This window comes from Erinaceus europaeus, chromosome 14 (genome assembly GCF_950295315.1).
Source record: "Erinaceus europaeus chromosome 14, mEriEur2.1, whole genome shotgun sequence".
In the NCBI taxonomy this organism is placed as follows: Eukaryota; Metazoa; Chordata; class Mammalia; order Eulipotyphla; family Erinaceidae; genus Erinaceus; species Erinaceus europaeus.
In genome coordinates this window covers 14227133-14249745 of record NC_080175.1, presented here as the reverse complement: position 1 = coordinate 14249745, position 22613 = coordinate 14227133, and the positions used below count along the sequence as shown (strand labels likewise).

General features: G+C 44.8%; 1 protein-coding gene across 19 annotated transcripts in view; it reads right to left on the bottom strand.

Annotated features, from left to right (window-relative positions):
* The window catches only part of NRAP (nebulin related anchoring protein), a 100423-nt gene that overhangs the window by 28292 nt on the left and 49518 nt on the right, over positions 1–22613 (bottom strand). For 18 of the 19 annotated variants that reach the window (XM_007519976.3, XM_060171255.1, XM_060171264.1 and 15 more), the window contains 10 exons: positions 20720–20824; positions 19506–19613; positions 18369–18680; positions 15172–15276; positions 10174–10272; positions 8398–8502; positions 6012–6119; positions 5314–5427; positions 3398–3595; positions 813–917 (listed from right to left, as the gene is read on the bottom strand). In XM_007519976.3, the coding sequence (XP_007520038.2) occupies positions 813–917; positions 3398–3595; positions 5314–5427; positions 6012–6119; positions 8398–8502; positions 10174–10272; positions 15172–15276; positions 18369–18680; positions 19506–19613; positions 20720–20824 (1359 nt within the window). The remainder of the gene's footprint in view (positions 1–812; positions 918–3397; positions 3596–5313; positions 5428–6011; positions 6120–8397; positions 8503–10173; positions 10273–15171; positions 15277–18368; positions 18681–19505; positions 19614–20719; positions 20825–22613) is intronic. The other variant, XM_060171268.1, reaches the window with a different exon arrangement.

The following is a 22613-nucleotide window of genomic DNA, read 5'->3' as shown; positions in this document are numbered from 1 at the left end:
CCCCGTCAAATGAGCAAGATTCCTTGGGATTACCAACAGCTTAAGTCCTAGATTGCTACCTTTTTATCAAGATGTGATCACTAAACTTAGAGTGATCATTTCATGCCCAGCCAGCAGAGAAGCACTGTGCTGAGACTAGTGTCTGTCCTCACAACATGGAACACAGGAGATAGGAATAGACTGATGGAGGAGCTGAGACTCAGAGAGGGCAGGTAACTGACTGGAAGTCACATAAGAGAGTATTGACCTAGAATTTGATCACCACCTAGTGGTCTCCAAAAGTTGCCCTTTGCACATTATGTCACTGGGCCCAAGTTCACTGGGACACAGGGGAAGAACAAAGTATGAGGCTGTAACAGATTCTTGCATGCTAAGAGAGGAAGCAGGTCAATATGTTTCATCTACGGGCCCTGTTTGAATTCACATGCTGCCACACACAAAGTTTGAGCTCCACCCCCCCACCTTCGGTGGTGGGGGGGGGAAGTTTCGTGAATGGTGAAGCAGGTCTGCAGGTGTCTCTCTTGCTCTCTCCCTCCCTCACTGTCCCCCTCTTCCCTCTCAATTTCTCTCAGTCTCTGTTGAAAATGCGATTAAAATAAATAAATACATAAAATATATAAAAGACATTCCATCTGCATAGAGAATTCAGTAAGCAGAGAGGTCTAGCAAGAGTTGCTATGATGAGTCCTCACTGCTCACAGCCTGGCATCTAAGTGGCTTCAGCAGTAAGACACAAATGGCCAGTTGAAGAGCAATGTCTGCTTTATAAATGCACTTGACATCCATCACCCCATCACTCAGCTTCCCCTTACCTCACTGATGAGTTCAGAGGCTTTTTTTCTCCCTTCAATCTCTAGTGTTCCTGGAATGACACAGGCAACCCCTCGCATAAAGTTCAGGTCTGACCGGTAGAGATTCTAGGAAAACAACACCACAAATCAGAGACACTGATTCACAGCACAAGGGAGACAAGAAAAAGCTAGAGAACCCAGGAGTGGCCAGCATCATAATCAGAACTCAAGGAAATCTCCCAGATGTGTCTTATTCTGCAGATGCACCTTCACCTCCAGGTAAATGTTGACTGTGGGGTGGGGTGGGGAGAAATAAAGAGGAGGGCTAGAAGAAAAGGATTCCGCAGTCACTTGTTTCTGGGATGTGTGTGTTGGGGGGAGGAAATCCACAAGGTGGATTTTTATGTTCACATGGGTCATCAGACGCTAAATACTGGAGTGGATCATGCTTAAAAGTCAGCCGTTTGGGAGTCGGGCGGTAGCACATTGGGTTAAGCGCACATGTCACAAAACACAAGGACCTGCTCAAGGATCCCGGTTTGATCTCCCGGCTCCCCACCCGCAGGGGGGTCGCTTCAGAAGCAGTGAAGTAGGTTGGCAGGTGTCTCTCTCTCTCTGTCTTCCCCTCCTCTTTTGATTTCTCTCTATCCTATTCAACAACAACATCAATGGGAACAATAACAAGGCAACAAAATGGGAAAAAATAGCCTTCAGGAGCAGTGGATTCATAGTGCAGGCACCAAGCCCCAGCAAGAAGCCTGGAGGCAAAAATAAATAAATAAATAAATAAATAAATAAATAAATAAATAAATAAATAAAGTCAGCTATCTTGGGGGCCATGTGGCAGTGGTTTAGCAGGTCTTCTTAAACACAGCCCAGCAGCAGAGGACAGCATTAATCACATGGTATGCAAGGACCAGCCAGTGGATTCAGGACAGTCAGACAAAGGCCTGAGTGAATCTGTGTGGGCAGGGGTGAGTGTATGTGCCTGCTTAGTTTGGGCTGGCCATTTCAAGGGTCCGCCCAATCTACTGTCTCCCAGTCACAGAGGTACCCCCTGCTGCTGTGTTCTGACTTCCAGGGGGGGGTCTCACCATGAGAAGCAAGGGCTCAGCTTCAATGACAGAGAGACTCAAGCTGGGCCTGGAGCTCCCTCTCCCCTCAGCCACTCTCAGCTTCTCAGAGACAGTTTGCCACTCAGGAATGCCTCACAGGACTGGAAGTTTATAGCAAACAGACCCCACATCTGAGCACCACCCAGCTCCCAGGTACTGGCAGCCTGGGAAGTGGGATTTGTTCTCCCTCACACAAGCTCAGGAGATGCAGACTCCCCAGAGGTCACTCTATGAGGCTGTGAAATCAGGTGTGCACCAAAGAGAGTGCTGTAGGCTGTGGGGATGAGGCCTCCTGAATCTCCCCTGGGGGAAAGGCATCCTTCAATGCTTCTCCACCCTGCAGGGCCCACTTGTTGCTGAAAATGGGGACAGTAGCTGGAGTCCACACTGGAAGTGTGTGAAGTCCTCTGATGCTTCAGGAAAGGAGTCAGGAAGGACATGTGGGGCCCTGATGGTCCTGCCTTTACCACCCTCTCCTCTGCCTGAAGCAGCCAGTTCCAAAGGGTCTGCAAGTTACTTCTGCTAGGAAATCTTAGCTCTATTCAGAAGATGGATCACAGAACATAGGAAGCATCCCAAAGGGTCCCCAGGTCAACCTAGGGGCAGGGGAATTACTACAGGCAAATCTCTACCATATAAAAACAGGACCCGTTAAGGCATCTTCATCAGACACCATCCAAGATCAAGTTTCTGCACATCCCTTTCTCATCTCTAGCCATGTGGTTTTGGGCAAGTGGTTTAACTTTTTTTAGGCCTCATTATAATGTCTCTGTGAGCCTACAGTATGGATAGACCTGTGGAGAAGCAGTTACAGAAGCCAGACCTTCCACCTTCTGCACCCCCAAAAAGGATTTTGTGTCCAAGGGCTGGGTGATAGCACACCTGGTTGAACACACATGTTACAATGTGCAAGGACCCAGGTTCAAGTCCCCGGTTCCCACCTGCAGGAGGAAAGCTTCACAAGTGGTAAAACAGTGCTGCAGATGTCTCTTTCCCCCGCCCTATAACCCCATCCCCCTTGATTTCTGGCTGTCTCTATCAAATAAAGATAAAAAAATTTTAGTCTATACTCCCAGAGGGATAATGATTAAGGAAGCTTCCATTGGAGAGGATGGGACATGGAACTCTGCTGGTACAAATTGTATGGAATTGTACCCAAGTTATTTTACAGTCTTAATCATTATCAAATCACTAATAAAATTTTTTTTTTAAATTCCTCTGTCAATGGGAGTGAAGACTATCAATGTGGGGCCATTCAGAGGATCCAATGCTTAGAATTCAACAGAAAATCTTCAATGAATGGCGGTCATTAAGTCTGTGCAATTGTGCTTATTAAGAGATAGATAGGATCACCCGACGGGTGATTCAAAAGAAAGCCCAAGTTTGGGATTCCTCTCTTCTTGAACCCACACTGAATTAGTAGGAGCTTGAAGGTCCTTGTCTCTGATCTGAGTGGAAAAGAGCCCTGAGGAGAGGCCCCACTCTCCTTACCTCGCTCTGCAGCTGGTGGGCTTTCTTGGCACAGCTAAGCCTCAGGTCTTCTGCCAAGGATGTGTGCTGTGGGAGCGGACATCTGTAGTCCTGGTCGCTGGCCAGGCTCTGAGCCTTCTTGGCATGGACCAGGGTTACCATGTCCAACGGCAGGTGGAACTGTGCCCTGGAGTGTTCAAAGTCTTTCCTGTAATTCACCTAGAGGGGCACAGATCATCAGGGCTATTTCAAAGGCACCATTGGCATCAGGACCATGAGGGATAGAAAGGGTAATGTGATTATTCCAGGTAAGTGAGGGAGGGAGGCATCCTTGCAAGGCCAGAAATTCTTTCAGGGGACTAGTCAGTTAGCTAGTTAATTAGCAGGACCTTCCAGGTCCTGACACTCTGAGCCCCAGCTGTGGAAGCCATAGATTTAGAAGATCAAGGTCCATGATTCCCTCAAGTGAGGGAAATAAAAATTAAAATTCAAAGGACAGCTGTCATGTCATTGTGATTCTCTTGCTCAAGTCTTTCACCCGTCCCACTTCCCAGAAGCCAGAAGCTGTGTGACTGTGTACTGCTCCATAACTTCTCCCAATGCCCTCCTGATTCCAGATCTGAGACGCAGGTGAGTCTCATGCTAGTTTGTAATGAGCCTCTTCTTCTAACATTAGGTGATCTCCTGGGAAATCTGCGGACAGGGGATGGATACTTGAATGGCAAGGGTGAGTGTTCCCCAGAGCCCAGCATGCATCCTGAGAAAGAAGGAGGAGAGACCCAATTTTCCAGAACACAAGCTGTAAGCACCCTTGCAGGAGCTGTTGGAATGTTTAAGAGACTCACTCCTGACTTTCTGAGAAATCAGGTTCATAGTTCTGCCCTTCCCATTGCTTCTCAGAGCTCCAGCCATTGCCCTCTAGCCCCTTCTCCTTCTCAGATAATCTTTCCCCATCCCTCCTAGCTCAAAGCCAAGGGCAATTTGTCTAATCCTCCCTCCTTAGGTCAGCAAGGGAGGAGAGAAAGAGAATAAAGAAATCTTGGAATTACAGGGAATGGAGGCAGAAGACAAGAGCAAGTTGGGGGGGAAATGCATGAACTATACAGCTGGCTCCATGTTCTGACACTGCCCTTGTTAGCTGACCTTGGACATGGCACTGAGCCCCTCAGAGTCTAGGTCTCCTTCTCAGTAAGCCAAAATGATTACAAGACGAAGTCCCTCGAGATGGTTTGATGCTTAAACAGACATTGCCTATAGGAGTGCTCAGTTCTTCGTGAAGTGGCTGGCAGATACTAAGTTTCATCACTGCCAGTAAATACCTCATGTATGTGCAGAGACACCATGTACATATAAGCACCACTGTCCAGAGGACAGAAATCAAGGGCTGCAAACTCAGATGCCTCTGGGAGGCAGAAATGAGAGAGAGAGAAAGTGAGGGACCCAAAGGCATCATCCCCATGACCAGGAGAGCACAGATTCCTTCTAGAACTCTCAGTAATCCACCAGCAATAGCCTGAAAGGATTCAACCAGCTCTTGCTTGACAGATCTAGGTTCACTGGCTGCTGGTCAGAAGCCTAGAACTTTCAGAGAACTATTCCTGCTGGCAAGTAATTCACTCATTGGGCTAGAGAGAGGACCTCTGTGATACAAATTCAATTCACAGGCCCCACTGGTAAACATTACAAAAATCGCAGACTGGTGAGCTGGGAAGGGGGGAAAGAGGAAAGGGGAAGGTAGGGAAGGGAAGAGGAAGGGACAGTGGGGCCAAATGTCCTATCTGTCATGTGACAGAGCAAGACGATGAAATCCAGAGTGACCAAGGGACCTGACTATATTACAGAGCTGGTGAGGACTAACCCCGCACCCAGGGTGATACCAGGTGGCTGTGCAGGGTTCGTGAAGGACCCTCAGCTCCCTGGAAGGTTCCCACACTTACTTCACTCTGCAGTGAGCTGGCGTGCACTGAATGTGCAAGGCTGATATCATCTTCAAGGCTCCGGGAGCCAAGCATCTGTCCTTTCATTTTCTCAAATGCCTCTTTGTATTTGTACTAAAGGGAAAGAGAGCAAGAGAGAAAGTAACAGCTCAGGGACAAGGGACACGAAATGGAAGAGGTGGGTATTGGGCGAAAATGTTTTGTTCTTTTGACAGTAACTGAGTGAGTTTAAAAGGACAGGCGCAGGGAGTCCTAAAAAGGCCTATTCTTTCATATGCAAGACTCCCAATGACTGAAGGGCTAGTGAGGAAATGGTAGGACAAGTTAGCACTTGGGCGGCCCAGGCAGGAACAAGATGGGCGCGCTTTTAACCTTCTCTTCACAGGGACTAGCTTTAGGAAAGTTAGGAAATGCTTCGTGGTGGTAGTGGGGGGAGGGGGTGTGCACTGTGCATTTCATCTGCCCAGAGGCAATGTTGACAGTCCCATGCTTGACTTTGTACCTCAGCTAAGGGGGTTCTTTTGTGCTAAGGTGTAACTTTTCCCACTGGCCTTGTCGAATTGCCCTAACATAGTTGGAAGAGCAGAGGACATAATCCATAGGCAATAAAAGAGAAAGAGGAGCAAGAGAAGTTAAAAAACGAACAAACAAAAAACTTCATTTTGAAGATAGTCACAGCAATGGCAGTAGATACTCACGTCACTTATGATTTTCCCAGAAGCCTTCGCTGCCTGGAATGGAATGGCATCCAGTCTCAGTTTGTAACCACCGTCTCGGAGTTTGTTCCAGGATTCCTTGTAACGTATCTGTTCGGCAAAATATATAGAAAGAAAGACCCCCCACCCCAGTGAAATTTCCGAAGTCCTATCAGCTATATAGGAAGCAGGTGTGTGGTGGAAGGGGCCCCTCCAGTTGGAGTTAAAGATTGCACTTGTCTAGCAGAAAGCAAAAAACAAACACAACAAAAACAAACAAACAAACAAACAAAAGAAGCCTGGATAGAATTCACATTGTGGCATGTGTGCAACCCAGGTTCAAGCATGGCCCTCACTGCACTAGAAGAAACTCTAGTATTACAGTGTCTTTCTCTTTAGACAATGTCAACGGGGGCCAGGTGATGATGCATCTGGTTAAGCATGCCCACTACAGTACACAAGGACTATGGTTCAAGCCGCGGGCCCCCACCTGCAGGGGGAAATCTTTGTAAGTGGTGAAGCAGGGCTACAGGTGTCTCTCACATCACAGTGCTCATGGACCCAGGTTCAAGCCCCTGGTCCCCACCTGCAGGGGGGAAAGCTTCACAAAGTATAAGCAGGGCTACAGGTGTCTCTCTGTCTCTTTCCCACTCTACCTCCCCCTCCCATCTCAATTTATCTCTGTCTCTATCCAATAACAAATAAATAAAATTTAAAAATCATTTTTTAAAAAAGAGGACAAGTCAGCCCAGAGTGATGAAGTCCTGGAAATGACAAGGAAAAAAAATGGCCAAGAGTGGGGCTTTGTGTACACCCATGTTCATAGCACAATTAGTAATGGCCAAAACCTGGAAGCAACCCAGGTGTCCAACAACAGATGATCGGCTGAGCAAGTTGTGGTATATATATATATACAATGGAATACTGCTCAGCTATTAAAAATGGTGATTTCACCATTTTCAGCCCATCTTGGATGGAGCTTCAAGAAATCATGTTAAGTTAAATAAGTCAGAAACAGAAGGATTGATATGGGATGATCTCATTCACAGGCAGAAGTTGAAAAACAAGACCAGAAGAGAAAACACTAAGCAGAACCTGGACTGGAGTTGGTGTATTGAGCCAAAGTAAAAGACTCTGGGATGGGTTGGGGGTGGGGAGTACAGGTCCTAGAAAAGGGTGACAGAGGACCTAGTGGGGGATTTATTTTTATGTGGAAAACTGAGAAATGTTATACATGTACAAACTTGTATTTACTGTCGACTGTAAAACATTAATCCCCCAATAAAGGAAAAAGATGTTTTAAAAAGTTACATTTTGGGAGTTGGGCGGTAGCTCAGCAGGTTAAGCGCACATGGCGCAAAGCGCAAGGACTGGCATAAGGATCCCAGTTCGAGCCCCCGGCTCCCCAACTGCAGGGGAGTTGCTTCACAGGCGGTGAAGCAGGTCTGCAGAAGTCTATCTTTCTCCCTCTCTGTCTTCCCCTCCTCTCTCTGTTTCTCTCTGTCCTATCCAACAACAATGACATCAATAACAACAACAATAAAAACAACAATAAAAAAGGGCAACAAAAGGGAAAAATAAATATTTTTTAAAAAGAAAAAGAATTATATTTCTTGGGGGCCGGAGGTAGCACACTGGGTTAAGTGTACATGGTGCTAAGTGAACGGCTCCCAGTTCAATCCCCTGGCTCCCCACCTTCAGGGGAGTTGCTTCACAAGCAGTGAAGCAGGTCTTCAGGTGTCTATCTTTCTCTCCCCCCCCCCTCTGTCTTTCCCTCCTCTCTCGATTTCTCTCCGATCCAACAACAACAATGGAATAAAAAGGAGTGGAGCCTTGATTAATATCTTCTTTGGTGGGGGTGGGGGTGGGGCTGGGGGTACAGTCTTGTGGTGGAATGAAGGTTAAAATCAAGCAGCTTAGGGTTTATATCCAGATTTCTCTGAGTGGCACGCCGACTGGATGAGGAAGCATAAGGCTACATGTGTGCTGCTCTTTAGGTAAAACAGAGACAGATCAGCTGCCTTTGCCACCAAGCAGTAAAGGAGGTGCCAGTGGAAACTGTAGAGGCAGGAGAAGTTCCCAAGTCTCTCCTTGGCTCCATCACTAGAGAGACTCAGCTATATTCAGGGGCTTCCACATTTCAGTCCCTCAGGACACACACCATGTATACCCAGACAGCTGTCCTAGTGTCATTCTTGTAAATGAACTTGGCTTTTCTGCAGGACCAACTAGGGAATCTGCAAGGGTCCAGCAGAAATGAAAATGTGGGGCCCTTCATCCAAAAATATCATGGATGTCGAGATGGTGACAGGAGAGCATTAAAACTATGTCACTCACAGACCCCCTGATCTCCCCTAATCAAAACCAGCATCCTTTCCATCAAGCTCACCTCGCTGAGATTCATGGCATTCAACTTGGCCAGCAGGACTTCGGGGAGGTCAGTTGTCTGTGTGTAATGATGCTTTATGTTTTCTCCTTGCTCTCTGTAGAGCCTCTGTGGACAGAGAGAGACTCGGCATTAAACACTGGATGCCTCCCCCACGCGGCCATCAGCCAAGTTTCACTTCCAGAGACAAAGGTGCCACAGCTGCCACCTACCCCCAGCAAGAAAGGACCGGGGGGGGGGGGGAAGCTACCTCCACCTGGATTTCACAGCCAGTGAGCATGCTGACAACGCACATCATTCTCTCTCCAACTCCCCCTTCCCAGCTCCCAACATGACAGGCTGAAACCTTCCCCCTCAGTGAAGTCTCCCTGTGGAGTGCCTGGCTGAGATGGATGTCAACTGAGAAAATGAGGTCTAGTTAACACCTAGCTGCAGGAGGGTGTCAGAATGGAAGAGTCATGGGGGGAGAGGGCTCTTCTGCAGGTCAAGGTTAGTCAGGACTTAACTTGCTTCCTTATCACCGACCACCCACTTTTAGGATTCTTCTGCTAGTCAGTTTCTCCTGGGTGGGCTTGGGGTTTCTTCACCCAAAACTCTGATTTGGGATCATGGTGTCCCGGTAGTTAACAGTGACACAAGCCACCAGAGAAAGCTTCTAAACTTGGCTTTTCCATTCCAAATGGGATTAGATGTGTCCAATTTCTACGTATCACAGCAGTGCCCTCTAGAGTTGGCTAGGGGAAAGGGAAATACTATGTCTTTCCTTCTTTCTTCATATATATATATATATATATATTTTCCTTTCTTTCACATGAAAGTTCTTATTTGACCAGCCAGCTTTCTCAGCATTTAATTGGCACAGGATGAGCTAACCGTTAACCAATAATCTATTCCTAGTACCTCCCCCAGTTGATAATTTATCCTATAAAATATTCTGACAGGCACTCAGGCCATTTTGGCAGGTCTGTTGGATAAGATTCAACCAGAGTAATTTGCTCAACTAGGAAGCAAGGGAGATAATTTTGAAGTCTCTCCATGCCTACTTCCCCAACCCCACCAATCACAGCCCAACTCCAGGATTTAGAGAATCGTCTTTGTGTCAAACTGACTGCTTAGGAGACAATTCCCAGGTGCTACGTAATGGGCCTCTCTCAGTAGACATGGCCACACCAGGTTGATTTATGCCCTGACTTAGATTTCTATAGTGCCTCTTCGATCCACTTAGTCTCCAACAAATCCTGCATGGAAGAGACAGTAGGTGAGACCTTCATTCCACATTGTAAAGGGACTGTGAGAAGGGCTTCAATGTACACCAATCAAATCCAAGTCATTTTCAAAGACTTCAGTAAATTCAGAAAGCAAGAATTCCTGTTTGTGGGTCTCAAGGAACCTGAAACATGGACTTCAGGCCTGCAATTACCAAAAATGTCACCCCAAAGTTCCAGTTCTGAACCCAACATTTTGGCACAAAAGAACGGTGGTAAAGACCCATCAGACAAATCTTGGAGGCATGCACATGGAAAAGAAAGAAGGCATGAAGGAAGGAAGACAGAAGGGCAGTGGGGTTGAGGAGCCCCACTTGGCATCCTAAGAGCTGTACCACTGCATTTGCATCGTAATGAGGAAGCACCCCTGCTAAGGTGCGCCTCAGCAAAAGACAAGAAGCCCCTTTATCCATAGAACAAACAGAAGGAGCGAGCCAAGAACCCCTCGGCTTCAATAGCAGCGTTGAAAGAAGAGCCCACTCTTGAGTCATAATGTATACACATTATCACTTACATCCACTGCTTGGGTATAACTAATTCTGGCCTGGACCATCTCCGGAGTGTCTTTAATACTGGTAAACTTCAAAGCATCTGGATGCTGACGGTACTTCTTCTGTTGAGCAGAAAAAAGATCAAAGCTGTGAATTTTGTGCTGCTCTTTCATGCCATTTGAAAGAGAAAATCATAGGTTGCTTGAGATTAGAGTGAATTTGTGAACATAATTATTATTCACTTCCTCCATCTTTCTATACGAGGTGACTTTGGGTTAATATTTGTTTCAATTTAAGCATAACCTCATGTCAATTAACATTAAAGTATTTCTACCTAGTGCAAAGAAAACATCTCAAAATTAGATTATGCTAGTAAAATATTGTGGGGTGGGGCAATCTGGAAAAGATTCTTTTTATTGGCTTCAAATACTGGCTTGCACTTGTTTATATATCTTAGTTTGAGTTGTCCAAGCAAGCAAAATCCATTGTTATGTTGATCAGTTGAAGGTTCCTATTTTCTTTGAACAAAGGGTCTTGGCAAGATTATCACAGTCAGAACTTTCACAGATCCTACACTATCCTGTCATTTTAAGACCCCACTGCATCTAGTGGAGAAGGGCACTAATATTGAAAGAAATCCTCACATAATTTGAAAGAAAAAATATAGAAAGGAAGAGAGAAAGAAAGGAAGGAAGGAAGGGAGAGAGAAAGAAAAAGAGAGAAAAGAAAGAAAGAGAGAGAGAGAAAGAAAGAAAGAGCCTAATGAATAATGTCAAGGCTAAATTCTGAAGTATTTAAAGTCTTACCCAATGTTGAAAAATTGTAAAAATCATGTTTAAAATCATTTCTGTTTTTGAAAGAAATCAAAGTACATTTACAGGAAACTAGAACGACAGTTGCTTTAACAAAACAACAAAAAGATATACTTATTCTTTATTTTTATAAGAGCAAGAGAGCGAGAAGGATGGAGAAGAGACTGGATGGTGGCATACCTGGTTGAATGCACATGTTGCAATAAGCAAGGACCTGGGTTCAAGCCCCCCAGTTCCCACCTGCAGGGCAAGAGCTTCACAAGTGGTGAAGCAGTGCTCTTTCCCTCTCTGTCTCCCCTTTCATCTCAATGTCTAACTGTCTTTATCCAATAAATAAATTAAAATATAATAAAAATTTTAAGAATATATAAAGAGAGAGGGAGAGGGAGGATGGGAGAGAGAGAAAAAGAGAGAAAGGGGGAGGGCTAGAGCATTGCTCATTTCTGGTATATGGTGGTTGTTAGGGATTGAACCCAGGGTCCTTGGACACACAAGTCCTATACTCTAATATTAAATTTAATGGTTGATATTCTAATGGAATTGTGAAGTGTATCTTTTCTAAACACTTGTTAAAAGAAATACTTCCATAGACACTTTTCTATGTTTTATAAACAAGTCATTATTGGCTAGATTCAATTTTTGCAAACTGATTGGTCTTAAGAAGACACAGTTCATGGGTCAGGACGTGGCACAGTGAAGGAAGAAGACACAGTTCAATATCCAGTCAAATCTGTTCTAGTACCTGATTTCCTCTGTAAGTAAAGTCATTGGAACACTGCCGAGCTCCTTCACTGGCATGTTAACTTGCTTTCAGACTATGATGTGGACCTGAGTCACGGCAACAAAAACAACGTGACCCTAGGAGTAGATATGCATATTTATGTGTGTGTGTATATACATGTCTGTAACTTTAACTACTTGATCCTTTACCAAAAAAAAAAGAAAAAAAAAACAGTTTTCTGACTGAAGACTCTGAAAATTAAGAGGTCATCCCAATTTGACCCTAAATTGGAAATGTGTCAAACTGAGATGAGATAGTTGGGACAAGTTTCAGAAAGATGGTGGGCCTCACTGATGTTTGAGAACTGGTGTGAAATAAAGACACTTGCAGAGGCCAGCGAATTTGTTCAGCAAATCTATAAAGTGAGCTGGAAGGTTACAAACAGTTCCAAAATAATCCCTGAGCTGAGAGACTCCCATGCATGAAAGAATCTTCTGGAAAGTTGGTTCATGTTCATAACTGTGAGAGGTGCAGAACTCCTAGCCTGGGTAGAGGCCTATCACTTCTGCATTGAGTCTTGAGGAGGTAGACCCCAAGGCCGACCTGGCTTAAAGGCATGTCCCTCCTCAACTCTGTAGGCTGAGATGGCAGGAACTCAGGGGCAAGGGAGCTGCCTCCTTACACAACATACCCTAAAGGCTCCCATTTCTCATATGCGACCGATACATGACCTCCCTTTATAAGACCATAGCTTGGGTTCTTATAGGCTGGTAACTTGCCTTTGAGCCCGAGCTGTATATGAGAAGCAGGTGTAACCTAAGTGCATGAAATAAGGTGCACCTGGGGGCAATTAACATCAATTATGCACATCACACGCTTTCCTCATTGGGTCCCACATACTTGCCCTATGTTCCTAGTGGATGGCGATCAGTATATCTAACCCTGTGTATGAGCAATAAATGAGCTGTCTCTCTGAAGCACTGCCAGAGGTTGGTCCTTTCCTACGCACCTCACCCTCACCCTCACCACCAGTTCCCAGTTCCCCGTGTTGCTGCCGTTTCTCCTCTGGCTGGAGGATGCCCAGCAACACATAATGGATCTTTACCCTTCTCAGACCTTTGTGAGTCACTCCCATAATAAGAGTTCGGATCTTCAAACATCAATGTTTGCTCCTGCACATAATTCACCATGTAAGAGGACCCAGGTCCAAGCCTCTGGTTCTCATCTGCAGGGGCAAAGTTTTACAAACAATGGCGCAATCCTGCAAGATCTCTCCTTCTCTATCTCCCTCTCCATCTTTCTTTTACCTATGAAAGAAAGAGAGAAAGAAAGAGAGAAAAGGAAGGAAAAGAAGAAAGGAAGGAAGAAAGGAAGGAAAAAAGAGAAAGAAATGGAGAAAGGGAGAAAGGGAGAAAGAAAGGAAGGAAGGAAGGAAGGAAGGAAGGAAGGAAGGAAGGAAGGAAGGAAGGAAGGAAGGAAGGAAGAAGTAGCTGGCCACCAGGAATTTTCATAGACACCAAACCCTGGTGATAATCTTGCTGGCAAAAAGGAAAATAGTTTGCTCCTCTCAATTTCTCTTGTTTGTCTTCCTAGGAAGCCTTTTCTTATATAGACTGAACTTCTAGAGGCAGGACAGTCTTCACTGAGCCCCTGGTCTTCTGAGCCCTAAATCAGACTAATATTCCTGAAAATTAGTCTAATCACAGTGAGGTCACTTTTGAAATCAGCTCTGTGACATCTAAGGGAACTTCAAATACTCTCTGAAGGGAAAAAGCCAGTGGTCTGAGAAAGTATCAGGAAAACCAACACAGGCCTCATGTAGTTTTAACTGGATATTCAATAAGAAAGTTTCTCAAAGGAGTCTGGTGGTGGTACACCAGCACACACAAGGACCTAGGTTCAAACACCTCAGTCTCCCTCTGAAGTAGGGGGGGTGGTGGAAAGCTTGACAACTGGTGAAACAGTGCTGCAGGTGTCTCCTTTTCTCTTTCCCTATATCCTTCTTTCTTCTTGCTTCTCTCTATCTCTATCAAATAAATAAATAAATAAATAATTCTTTTCCCTCAAAGCCATGTTCCAGGAGCTGAGATGTCCTTGGGTTAAAGAGACTGTAATTTCCTTTTCACTCAGAAAAGTCCAGGTGACTAGGCTGAACGCAGCTAAACAGATGCTCTCCAGCCTTCAGAACAAAGCCTGCCCCTTCCCCTCACTGGAGGGATCTGGCTTTGAGTTGTGATCTTGTGCAGCCTCCTATGAGCCTGTGCCTACAACCCTTGGTTGTCTAGAGCAGTGCTCCCTACTTTCTGGCAATTTCTGGGGATATCAATGGCTGTCCCAGCTGATTGGAAGGTGCACTTGCGCCCATAGGGTAAAGGTCAGAGAAACAGAAGGACATCTTCCCAGGCTGAGGACAGCCCTCCACAGAGAATGATCCAGATCCCAAGAGAACCAGACTTGAGAAACCCTGATACTGACAAGAGCAGCTCAGCCACAGAGATAGCACAGTGGTCGTGCACAGGGCTCTCAAGTATAAGATCCCAGGTTCGATCCCCGGTATCCTATATGTCAGAGTGGAGTAGTGGTCTGGTCTCTGTCTCTCTCATAAAAATAAAAAATAAATAAATAAGTAAAACAAAACATCAATTCAATGAGATGGGGAAATGGCTTTTTTTTTTTTTGCCTCCAGGGTAATCATTGAAGCTTGGTGCCTACACTATGAATCTACTGCTCTTGGAGGCTATTTTTTCCCTTTTGTTGCCCTTGTTGTTTATTGTTGTTGCTGTTGTTATTATTGTTATTGCTGTCATTGTTGTTGGATAGGACAGCGAGAACTCGAGAGAGAAAGGGAAGACAGAGAGGGGGAGACATAGATAGACACCTGCTTCATTGCTTGTGAAGAGACCCCCCTGCAGGTGGGGAGCCTGGGGCTCAGGAAATGGCGTTTTATAAGGTCTTTATGCCTTAGGGTTCAGCAAGGGCAGCTAAAGGAGTGAGATTGAAACAGAAATGCATTCACCCTGAAAAGAGTGAAAAGGTGGCATTGTCACATCTTGGCACCATGTAAATGTTTTTTTTTTTAGGTGTTTACATTGTGGCAAGAAAGAAGGGGGAGATAATGTGCAGGGAGCCCCAAAAGGGCTGTCTAGGTGTAATAAACGAGTCTTTTCATCAGCTCTCCCGTGTCTCTTCATTAGAAAGGCAAGTTGGTGGGTATCAATTGAGTTCCCTGAGTTTGTGTGTCATTATTATTCATAATACCATTTGTCACCCACTTTGTTTTTTGCCAGGGCTGGGGTGGGGGGCACTGGTGTGTGTTTTGGGACTTGGTTTCCCTCTAATTACCAGCCCTCGTCTGGGCTTGGAGGCCTTTCATGTGGCATTGCCTTTTGCTGTGCCTTCTGAGTGGAAATTATTTTAATTTTATACAGAGAACACGGTGCACCGTGGAAGGCAGCCGGGCCCGCACGCATGCCGTCAGGAAATCTCACCTCGCTAATGAGTTCTCCTGCCTTCTTCGCCTGCTCCACATTTAATGACCCGGTGGCGACCCAGCCCGTGCCTTTCATCCACTTCACATCTGCCCTGTATTGGTTCTGACAAAGGAGAAAGGAACAAAAAAAGGAGAAGAAGAGTGAGAAAAGGGAAAAGAAGAAGGCAGGCTGTTGTGGCACACAGACATGCGAAAGGGCCATTAACAGTCCCCCCCCAATGAAGCCTCAGTGCTAGTCATTAGATGCCACTTTTGTCTTGGGCTTTTCTGCACAGTCACAGGTAGAGCACCCAGATGCAAATGAATCCCTCCTTTAATTGGGGGTGTTCTGGCTTCTGGCCCCACCGGACTCTGCTGAGGGTTATGGGACGGGTGGGGGGGCAGGCAGAGAAATCAGCCTTGTTCCTCATTAGGGACTCGTGTCTACCTCGGAGGGAAGCGCCTCCTCATTGTCTGCTTGCCCGTTTCCTTGTTTAAAATGCCATGCAGGGGAGAAGAAAAGCAGAGCTGGCAACCGAAGGCAAGTGGGGAGCTATTTGAGGGAATTTCACAAGCTATCCGAGGCTTCCCACGGCGTCCGTTTCTTCCTCTGAACCCACCTCGCTATGGGGTGGGCAGATTTCTCATTTCTTTCCTTGTCACTGTTCAGCAGTTTTCATGGACAAACCAGTGAAATGGACATTTGTTTAAAAGTAGCAAAGTGCCTATAGCTCTCCTACAATGAGTCTACCCAGAAGGGCCTGTCTACCCTGTATCCCAGCTCTAATGGCCTGTGTTTTCACTGGCTCACCCATCTTTCTTTTCTTTTCTTTTTCTTCTTTCTTTTTTTTTTTTCCTCTTTTTGCCAAAATGGTGATTGCATAGGAAAGAGAACAGAACCAGATAGGGAGTATAAGGTAAAGGGGATGGGTTGTAAGATTAGAGTCTCTAAAAATAAATAACAAGAATCTAAAATTGGAAGAAGTATCAGTGATGTCTCCCCTAACCAACCACAGTGAAAAATATCTGAAAAGCATCCCCCTCCAGCCTCAGCCACAAAAAGAAACATGGAAAACGTAGGCAGATCAGAAGACCAGGGAGAAAAAGTAGCTTCCTGGCTTTCTGTTTGGTAGTGTCAGATCTAAAATAGGTATCGTTTCAATCAAACAAAACACTAGAAGTTAAAATGCCTCTACTTAGGGGTCAAAAAAGTGCCCAAATATATTCAAACTATTGCCTTGAAAAGAAAATGCTCATATCAAGACTGCAACTGAACAGGAGAGACTCCATTTTAGTGTTTGACTTCACTATCCTACACTTGGCCTTCACTTTGGGTTTTCCTGGATATCTCTACTTTGCCACGGCAACCTTCTCCAAGGCCTTCACTTCAGACTTCCCCGTGTTAGTTCTATTTAGCTACCAGGAAAGCAATGTTTTTTCTGCCTCTGTCTGTGTATTTTATAAACCAGGGGCCAAGTATGGATGGAACACAGAGAGCTGACAAGAAATGTCCTTGGGAGAGGTCTCTGTTGCCCAGCACAAAGACCTCCAGCTGCAAACCTAGCACTATATACATTATATACATTATATACATACACACACACATATACACTATATACATTATATACATATATATACACACACATATACACTATATACATTATATACATATATACATATACACACACATATACACTATATACACTATATACATTATATACATATATACACACATATACACTATATACATTATATACATATATACACACACATACACTATATACATTATATACATATATACACACATATACACTATATACATTATATACATATATACATATATACACATACATACACTATATACATTATATACATATACACACATATACACCATATACATCATATACATTATATACATATATACACATATACACTATATACATTATATACATATATACACACACATATACACTATATACATTATATACATATATATACACACATATACACTATATACATTATATACATTATATACATATATACACACATACACTATATACGTTATATACATATATATACATATATATACATATATACACACATATACACTATATACATTATATACATATATATACATATATACACACATACACTATATACATTATATACATATATATATACATATATACACACACATATACACACATATACACTATATACATTATATACATATACACACACATATACACTATATACACTATATACATATATACACACACACATATACACTATATACATTATATACATATATACACACACATATACACTATATACACTATATACATATATATACACACATATACACTATATACATTATATACATATATATACATATATACACACATATACACTATATACATTATATACATATATATACATATATACACACATATACACACATATACACTATATACATTATATACATATATATACATATATACACACATATACACTATATACATTATATACATATATATACACACATATACACTATATACATTATATGCATATACACACACACACATACACACACATATATATTTTAACAATGTCACAGGTCAGATTGAACCCATCACCCACAGGTACCAGAGAGATGACCTGGCCTCTGGATTTCTCTGCTCTTGCAAACATGTCCCCCTTTCCCAAGTTCCTCTTCTTTTTCCATTCTTACACAACTGCGTCCCCATTTCTCCAACTAGGCTAGCCTTTCAAGCTCATTGCCATCATGTGTAAGTGTGAAGAATGAAAGGGCAGAGGTTGGGCAGTAGCACAGCAGGTTAAGCACACATGGCTCAAAGCGCAAGGACCGCGTAAGGATCCTGGTTCAAGCCTTCGGCTCCCCACCTGCAGGGGGGTCACTTCACAGGCAGTGAAGCAGGTCTGCAATTGTCTTATCTTTCTCTCCCCCTCTCTGTCTTCCCCTTCTCTCTCCATTTCTCTCTGTCCTATCCAACAACAATGACAACAACAATAATAATAATCACAACAAAGATTTAAAAAATAATAATGAAAGAGCTTCCTTTAAGCCAAATCTGTCCTGTGTCTGCCTCCTTCCCAATGAATCCTTGAGGAGGCAGACAGGGGACCCACTGGGAGCAGTTACGGCATGAGCACACACATGCATGCATGCACACACACACCACAGACTGGGCTTACATCACTCTGCAAACCGTACGCCTTCTTGGCCCACTCCAGCTTCATATCTGTGGGCAAAGCTGTGAAATGGTGGGACGCCGTCTTATAGCCTATGTCTGTGGCTAAGTGCTGGGCCCTGCAAGCATGAGCGAGGTGGATCATATCCAGGGAGACATGGCACTGAGATCTGGCGTCCTCACACCCTTTCTTGTACTCCAGCTCACTCTGCAGCTTGGACATGTGTAGTGAGTGGCTCATTTGCGAATCCCCCTGGGCATCTTTGGCCCCGATGAGCTTGCCCCTGGACCTCTCATAGTCCTCCTTGTACTTCACCTAGAAGAGGGGAAGGGAACAGGAACACAGTGAACCTCATGAGGACATGAGAACCCTTCACACAAAACCATGCAAAGGCATGTTGCTACAACTGGTATCATTGCCCCTTCAGACAACTCATGTTTCCTTTTATCAAGCAATGAAATAAGTGATTACCCCATTATTTCCCTTTTTACCTCATTTGCCAGGAAGTTCAAAGCTAAGTGGGGTATTTAGCTACAGAACAGACAGCCTGCTTCCAATTTCCTGGTGAAATTTCATCTTTTATTTATCTACTTATTATAGGGTCGAGACAGAAAAATTGAGCAGGAAGGGGGTGGTAGAGAGGGTGAGAAACACAGACACATGTAGCCCTGCTTACCCTTTGTGAAGCTTTCCCCCTGCAGGATGTTAGAATGTGTATTAACCACTGGCAGGTCTCAGAAACCTTAGAAAGACATGTGTCTCTGCGTATCAGATAATCTGTAACGTGAGTCTTCAGGTTTGGTACTCTTTTTCCTTTCTTTGTTGACCAGAGCACTGCTCAGTTCTGGCTAGTGGTGATACTAGGATTGAACCTGGGACCTCTAACATACATGGTGATCTTTCTCCAGTCTCTGGAGAATAAGTTACTAATAACTAAAACCTACATGTGGCAACAAGCGTGCTGGGCACTGACTGGACTGTCTCATTGTCAGGTGACTGTATTTTTCTCCATGTTGTAGAGGAGAACCCTGAGCCTCAGAGAGATTAAGACCTTTCCCACACCCTCCCAGACCCTCTCAGCTATAAGACATAGGAGACCACTGCTATGTGGGGTTGTGCACAGGATGGAGACAGACTCACCTCACTGGCAAGGTCCCTCTTGGCTTTGGCTGCCAGGAAAATTAAGGAGTCAAGTCGTAGCTCGAACCCTTTGACCTTCTGATTTTCCCAGCTGCTCTTATACACTTTCTAAAGGGATATGGGAGACAAACAAGCAAACAAACAAAAAAAATCTTTACATGAGAGGTTTTCTCCAGACTCTGACATTGCTGTAGAAAGCAAATGCCAGTAATATTCTCCCATAGAACCCTGAGAGCCCCAGAACTCTTATAAGTGAACACAGCCAGCCCTTCCTGTTCCTGCTTAAGACCTCTTGACACACAGAGTCTTGAACATAAGAAGCAAGAACCAGATGTCAGAAGTTGTCAGACACCACACATCTTCAGGAAAGTGAACACACAGGTAGACAGCACACTACAACATTTCTGAGGAGTTTGTTCTTCACCTCTGCCAACACACCTCACCCAGCTCAGAGGCTACCCCCCCCACACACACACACACATACTCCTTCCCAGGTCCTCTCGGTCTTCTCCTTACTGCAGGCCAAGATATCCCTGTGCACACACCTCCCAGTGATTCCTGTGTATTAGCTGTTAAAATCTCAAAGTGGGGTTGGGAAGTGGTGCACCAGGTAGAGCACACATGTTACCATATGGTTGACAACCCAGGTTCAGACTCCACCTGATGAAACCTTACTGCAGGTATCTCTCTTTCTCTCTCCCATTCTATCCCTTTTCCTCTCAATTTCTCTCTTTCTCTATCAAAAAATAAATAAATAATGAAAATTGGCCACCAGGAGCAATGGAATCAATGTGTAAACACTGAACCCCAGCAATAATCCTGGGGGCGATCAAAAAATTAAATTAAATTAAATTAAATTAAAACCCTCAAGGCAACCCATTGTGAAAGAGACTGAGTAGCTCGCGTTATCAAGGAAACCACTGAGAGCAAAGAATGTGCTTAAGATCACACTCCTAGCAAGGGGAAGAGCCAAGGAGAAAACAAAAATGGTTTGGAGATAACACATGGGAGTTACTTGCTTTGATCTTCGTCTTGATTCTGTTTCGTCCCCAGCCCTAGAAGAAGCATGGCTTCCCCCACCCCATGCAGTGCCTGTCCAGCTCATTCCTGCCACCCCACCTCCTTCCTGAGACACTGGGTAGGAGTGGGTTCTGCTGGGTGAGCCCTCCACTGTGCCCAGTGGTCCAGAGTCTCTTCCTCCCTTCAGACCATACCTCACTGAGATTGGCAGCATTGGCTCGTGCCCGTAAGAAGAGAGGCTCGTCTTTGCTGATGCCGTACTGATGGACAGACTGCTCGTTCTCTGCCATGTAGGCCACCTGTTGGGAGAGAACACTGAGTCGGGAGCAGATGGTAGGGGTGGGGTGGATGGTGTGGCATTGCTTGGGGTCTCTGTGTCAGTTTGAGTCTTCTGAGACTTGTACCAGGAAGGCTGACAGACTCACGCAGCACTGACCCTGGTGAGCAGGGTAGAGTAAGGGATGCTGAAGGCAAGGGTGATGGGGAAGAAGCAAAGCTGTGAGGAGCTGAGAGAAGAATGCTGATGAGGGCGGCTAGGTACGGGTGCGCCTGGTTAAACACATACACCTGGTTAAACACTACAATCAAGTGCACCAGGACCCAGGTTCAAGCCCCACATGCAGAGGTAAAGCTTCGCTAGTGGTGAAGCAGGGCTGTAGGTGTCTTTCTCCCTGTCTACCTCCCCCTCTCCTCTTTCTTTTTTTTAATATTTTAAATTTATTATTGGATACAGGTAGACAGAAATTGAGAGGGAAGGGGGAGGTAGAGAGGGAGAGAGAGAGAGAGAGAGAACACCTGCATCCCTACTTCACCACTTGTGAAGCTTTCCTTCTGCAGGTGGAGACCAGGGGCTTGAACTGGTGACCTTGCACACTGTAATGTGTGCACTTAACCAGATGTGCCACCACCTAACCTCTTCTCCCCCTCTCATCTCAATTTCTCCCTGTCTCTACCTAATAATTAAATAAATACTTTAAAAATGCAGATGAAGGACCAGTCTGAGAAACTGCCAAGGTTTATACTCTCACACCTCTCCCTGGGGAAGGCATGAGCTATTCCCATCTACATTGTCCAAGGTCATCAAAAAAGAATGCATCTAGAGCCAAGAAATATTTCAGCAGGTAGAGTGCATGCCTTACTGCATATGAGACCTCAAGTTTGATCCTAGGCACCACATGGGAGCACCATGGACAGCATCAGGGTAGCTCCTTGACAGGTGGAGTGTTACTCTGATATCTCATCTTCTTTCTCCTCCCAGCCCCCACATCATCCACGTACATAAAGTAGAAAAAATGGACCAGAGGGGTGACTTGGCAGTGCCACACCTGTTTGAGACCCTCAGCTCACCACTATGCACCGCATATAACACATCAATAAATAACCCAGCAGAAGGCTTGAATGAGCAGGAAAATAAGAAGCATGCTTCTGGTCCCCTGAAATTAACCCTGGTGCTTTTGTAGGTACTGACATCTGGACAGTGAGCTGAAAAATACACAAGTGAGCATTTTCTCTATGAGAAATTTATTGTTCTCATTCTTTTCCCTTTCCCACTCCCCCAAGCTTTCTTCCTGCTGGCTCTGTACTATGATGATGACATTTCTGCTAGAAGGTGCACCCAGGTCTTAGGGAAGGAAAGCTATGAAAGGTTTGGTCAGATGGTAGCAACTACAACACCTGTTTGTTACAAGTGAGTAGTGAGTACTGAACAGTGAGGTGTAAATAACAGAGGAGGTATCTCAGTGATCAGTCTTTCATGTTGGCACATAAGTGGCATGAAGTGCACATATGGCATGGCACACAGGAAGACAATGTCAGTCTCCTCTAAGACAAGTCTACTGACTTAAAAATTGCAGTCAATGGTGAGAGTGTGAAGGAGAGGAGAAGAATCAAGCAGTTGCAGAAAAGGAGAAGACATCAGTGGGTACCCCTCCTCAACAACCAAGGGAAGAAGTGTGGTAGCTGAGCAGGCAGCCAGTGCCTGAAGATGGCATAGTCTATTTAAGAGAAGGCTCTTGGAGTCTATTTAAAGGGAGGCTCTTGAGTTCCTGCACCATGTCTGGGCAGCCACTGCGATTGTTCTTGGAGGCT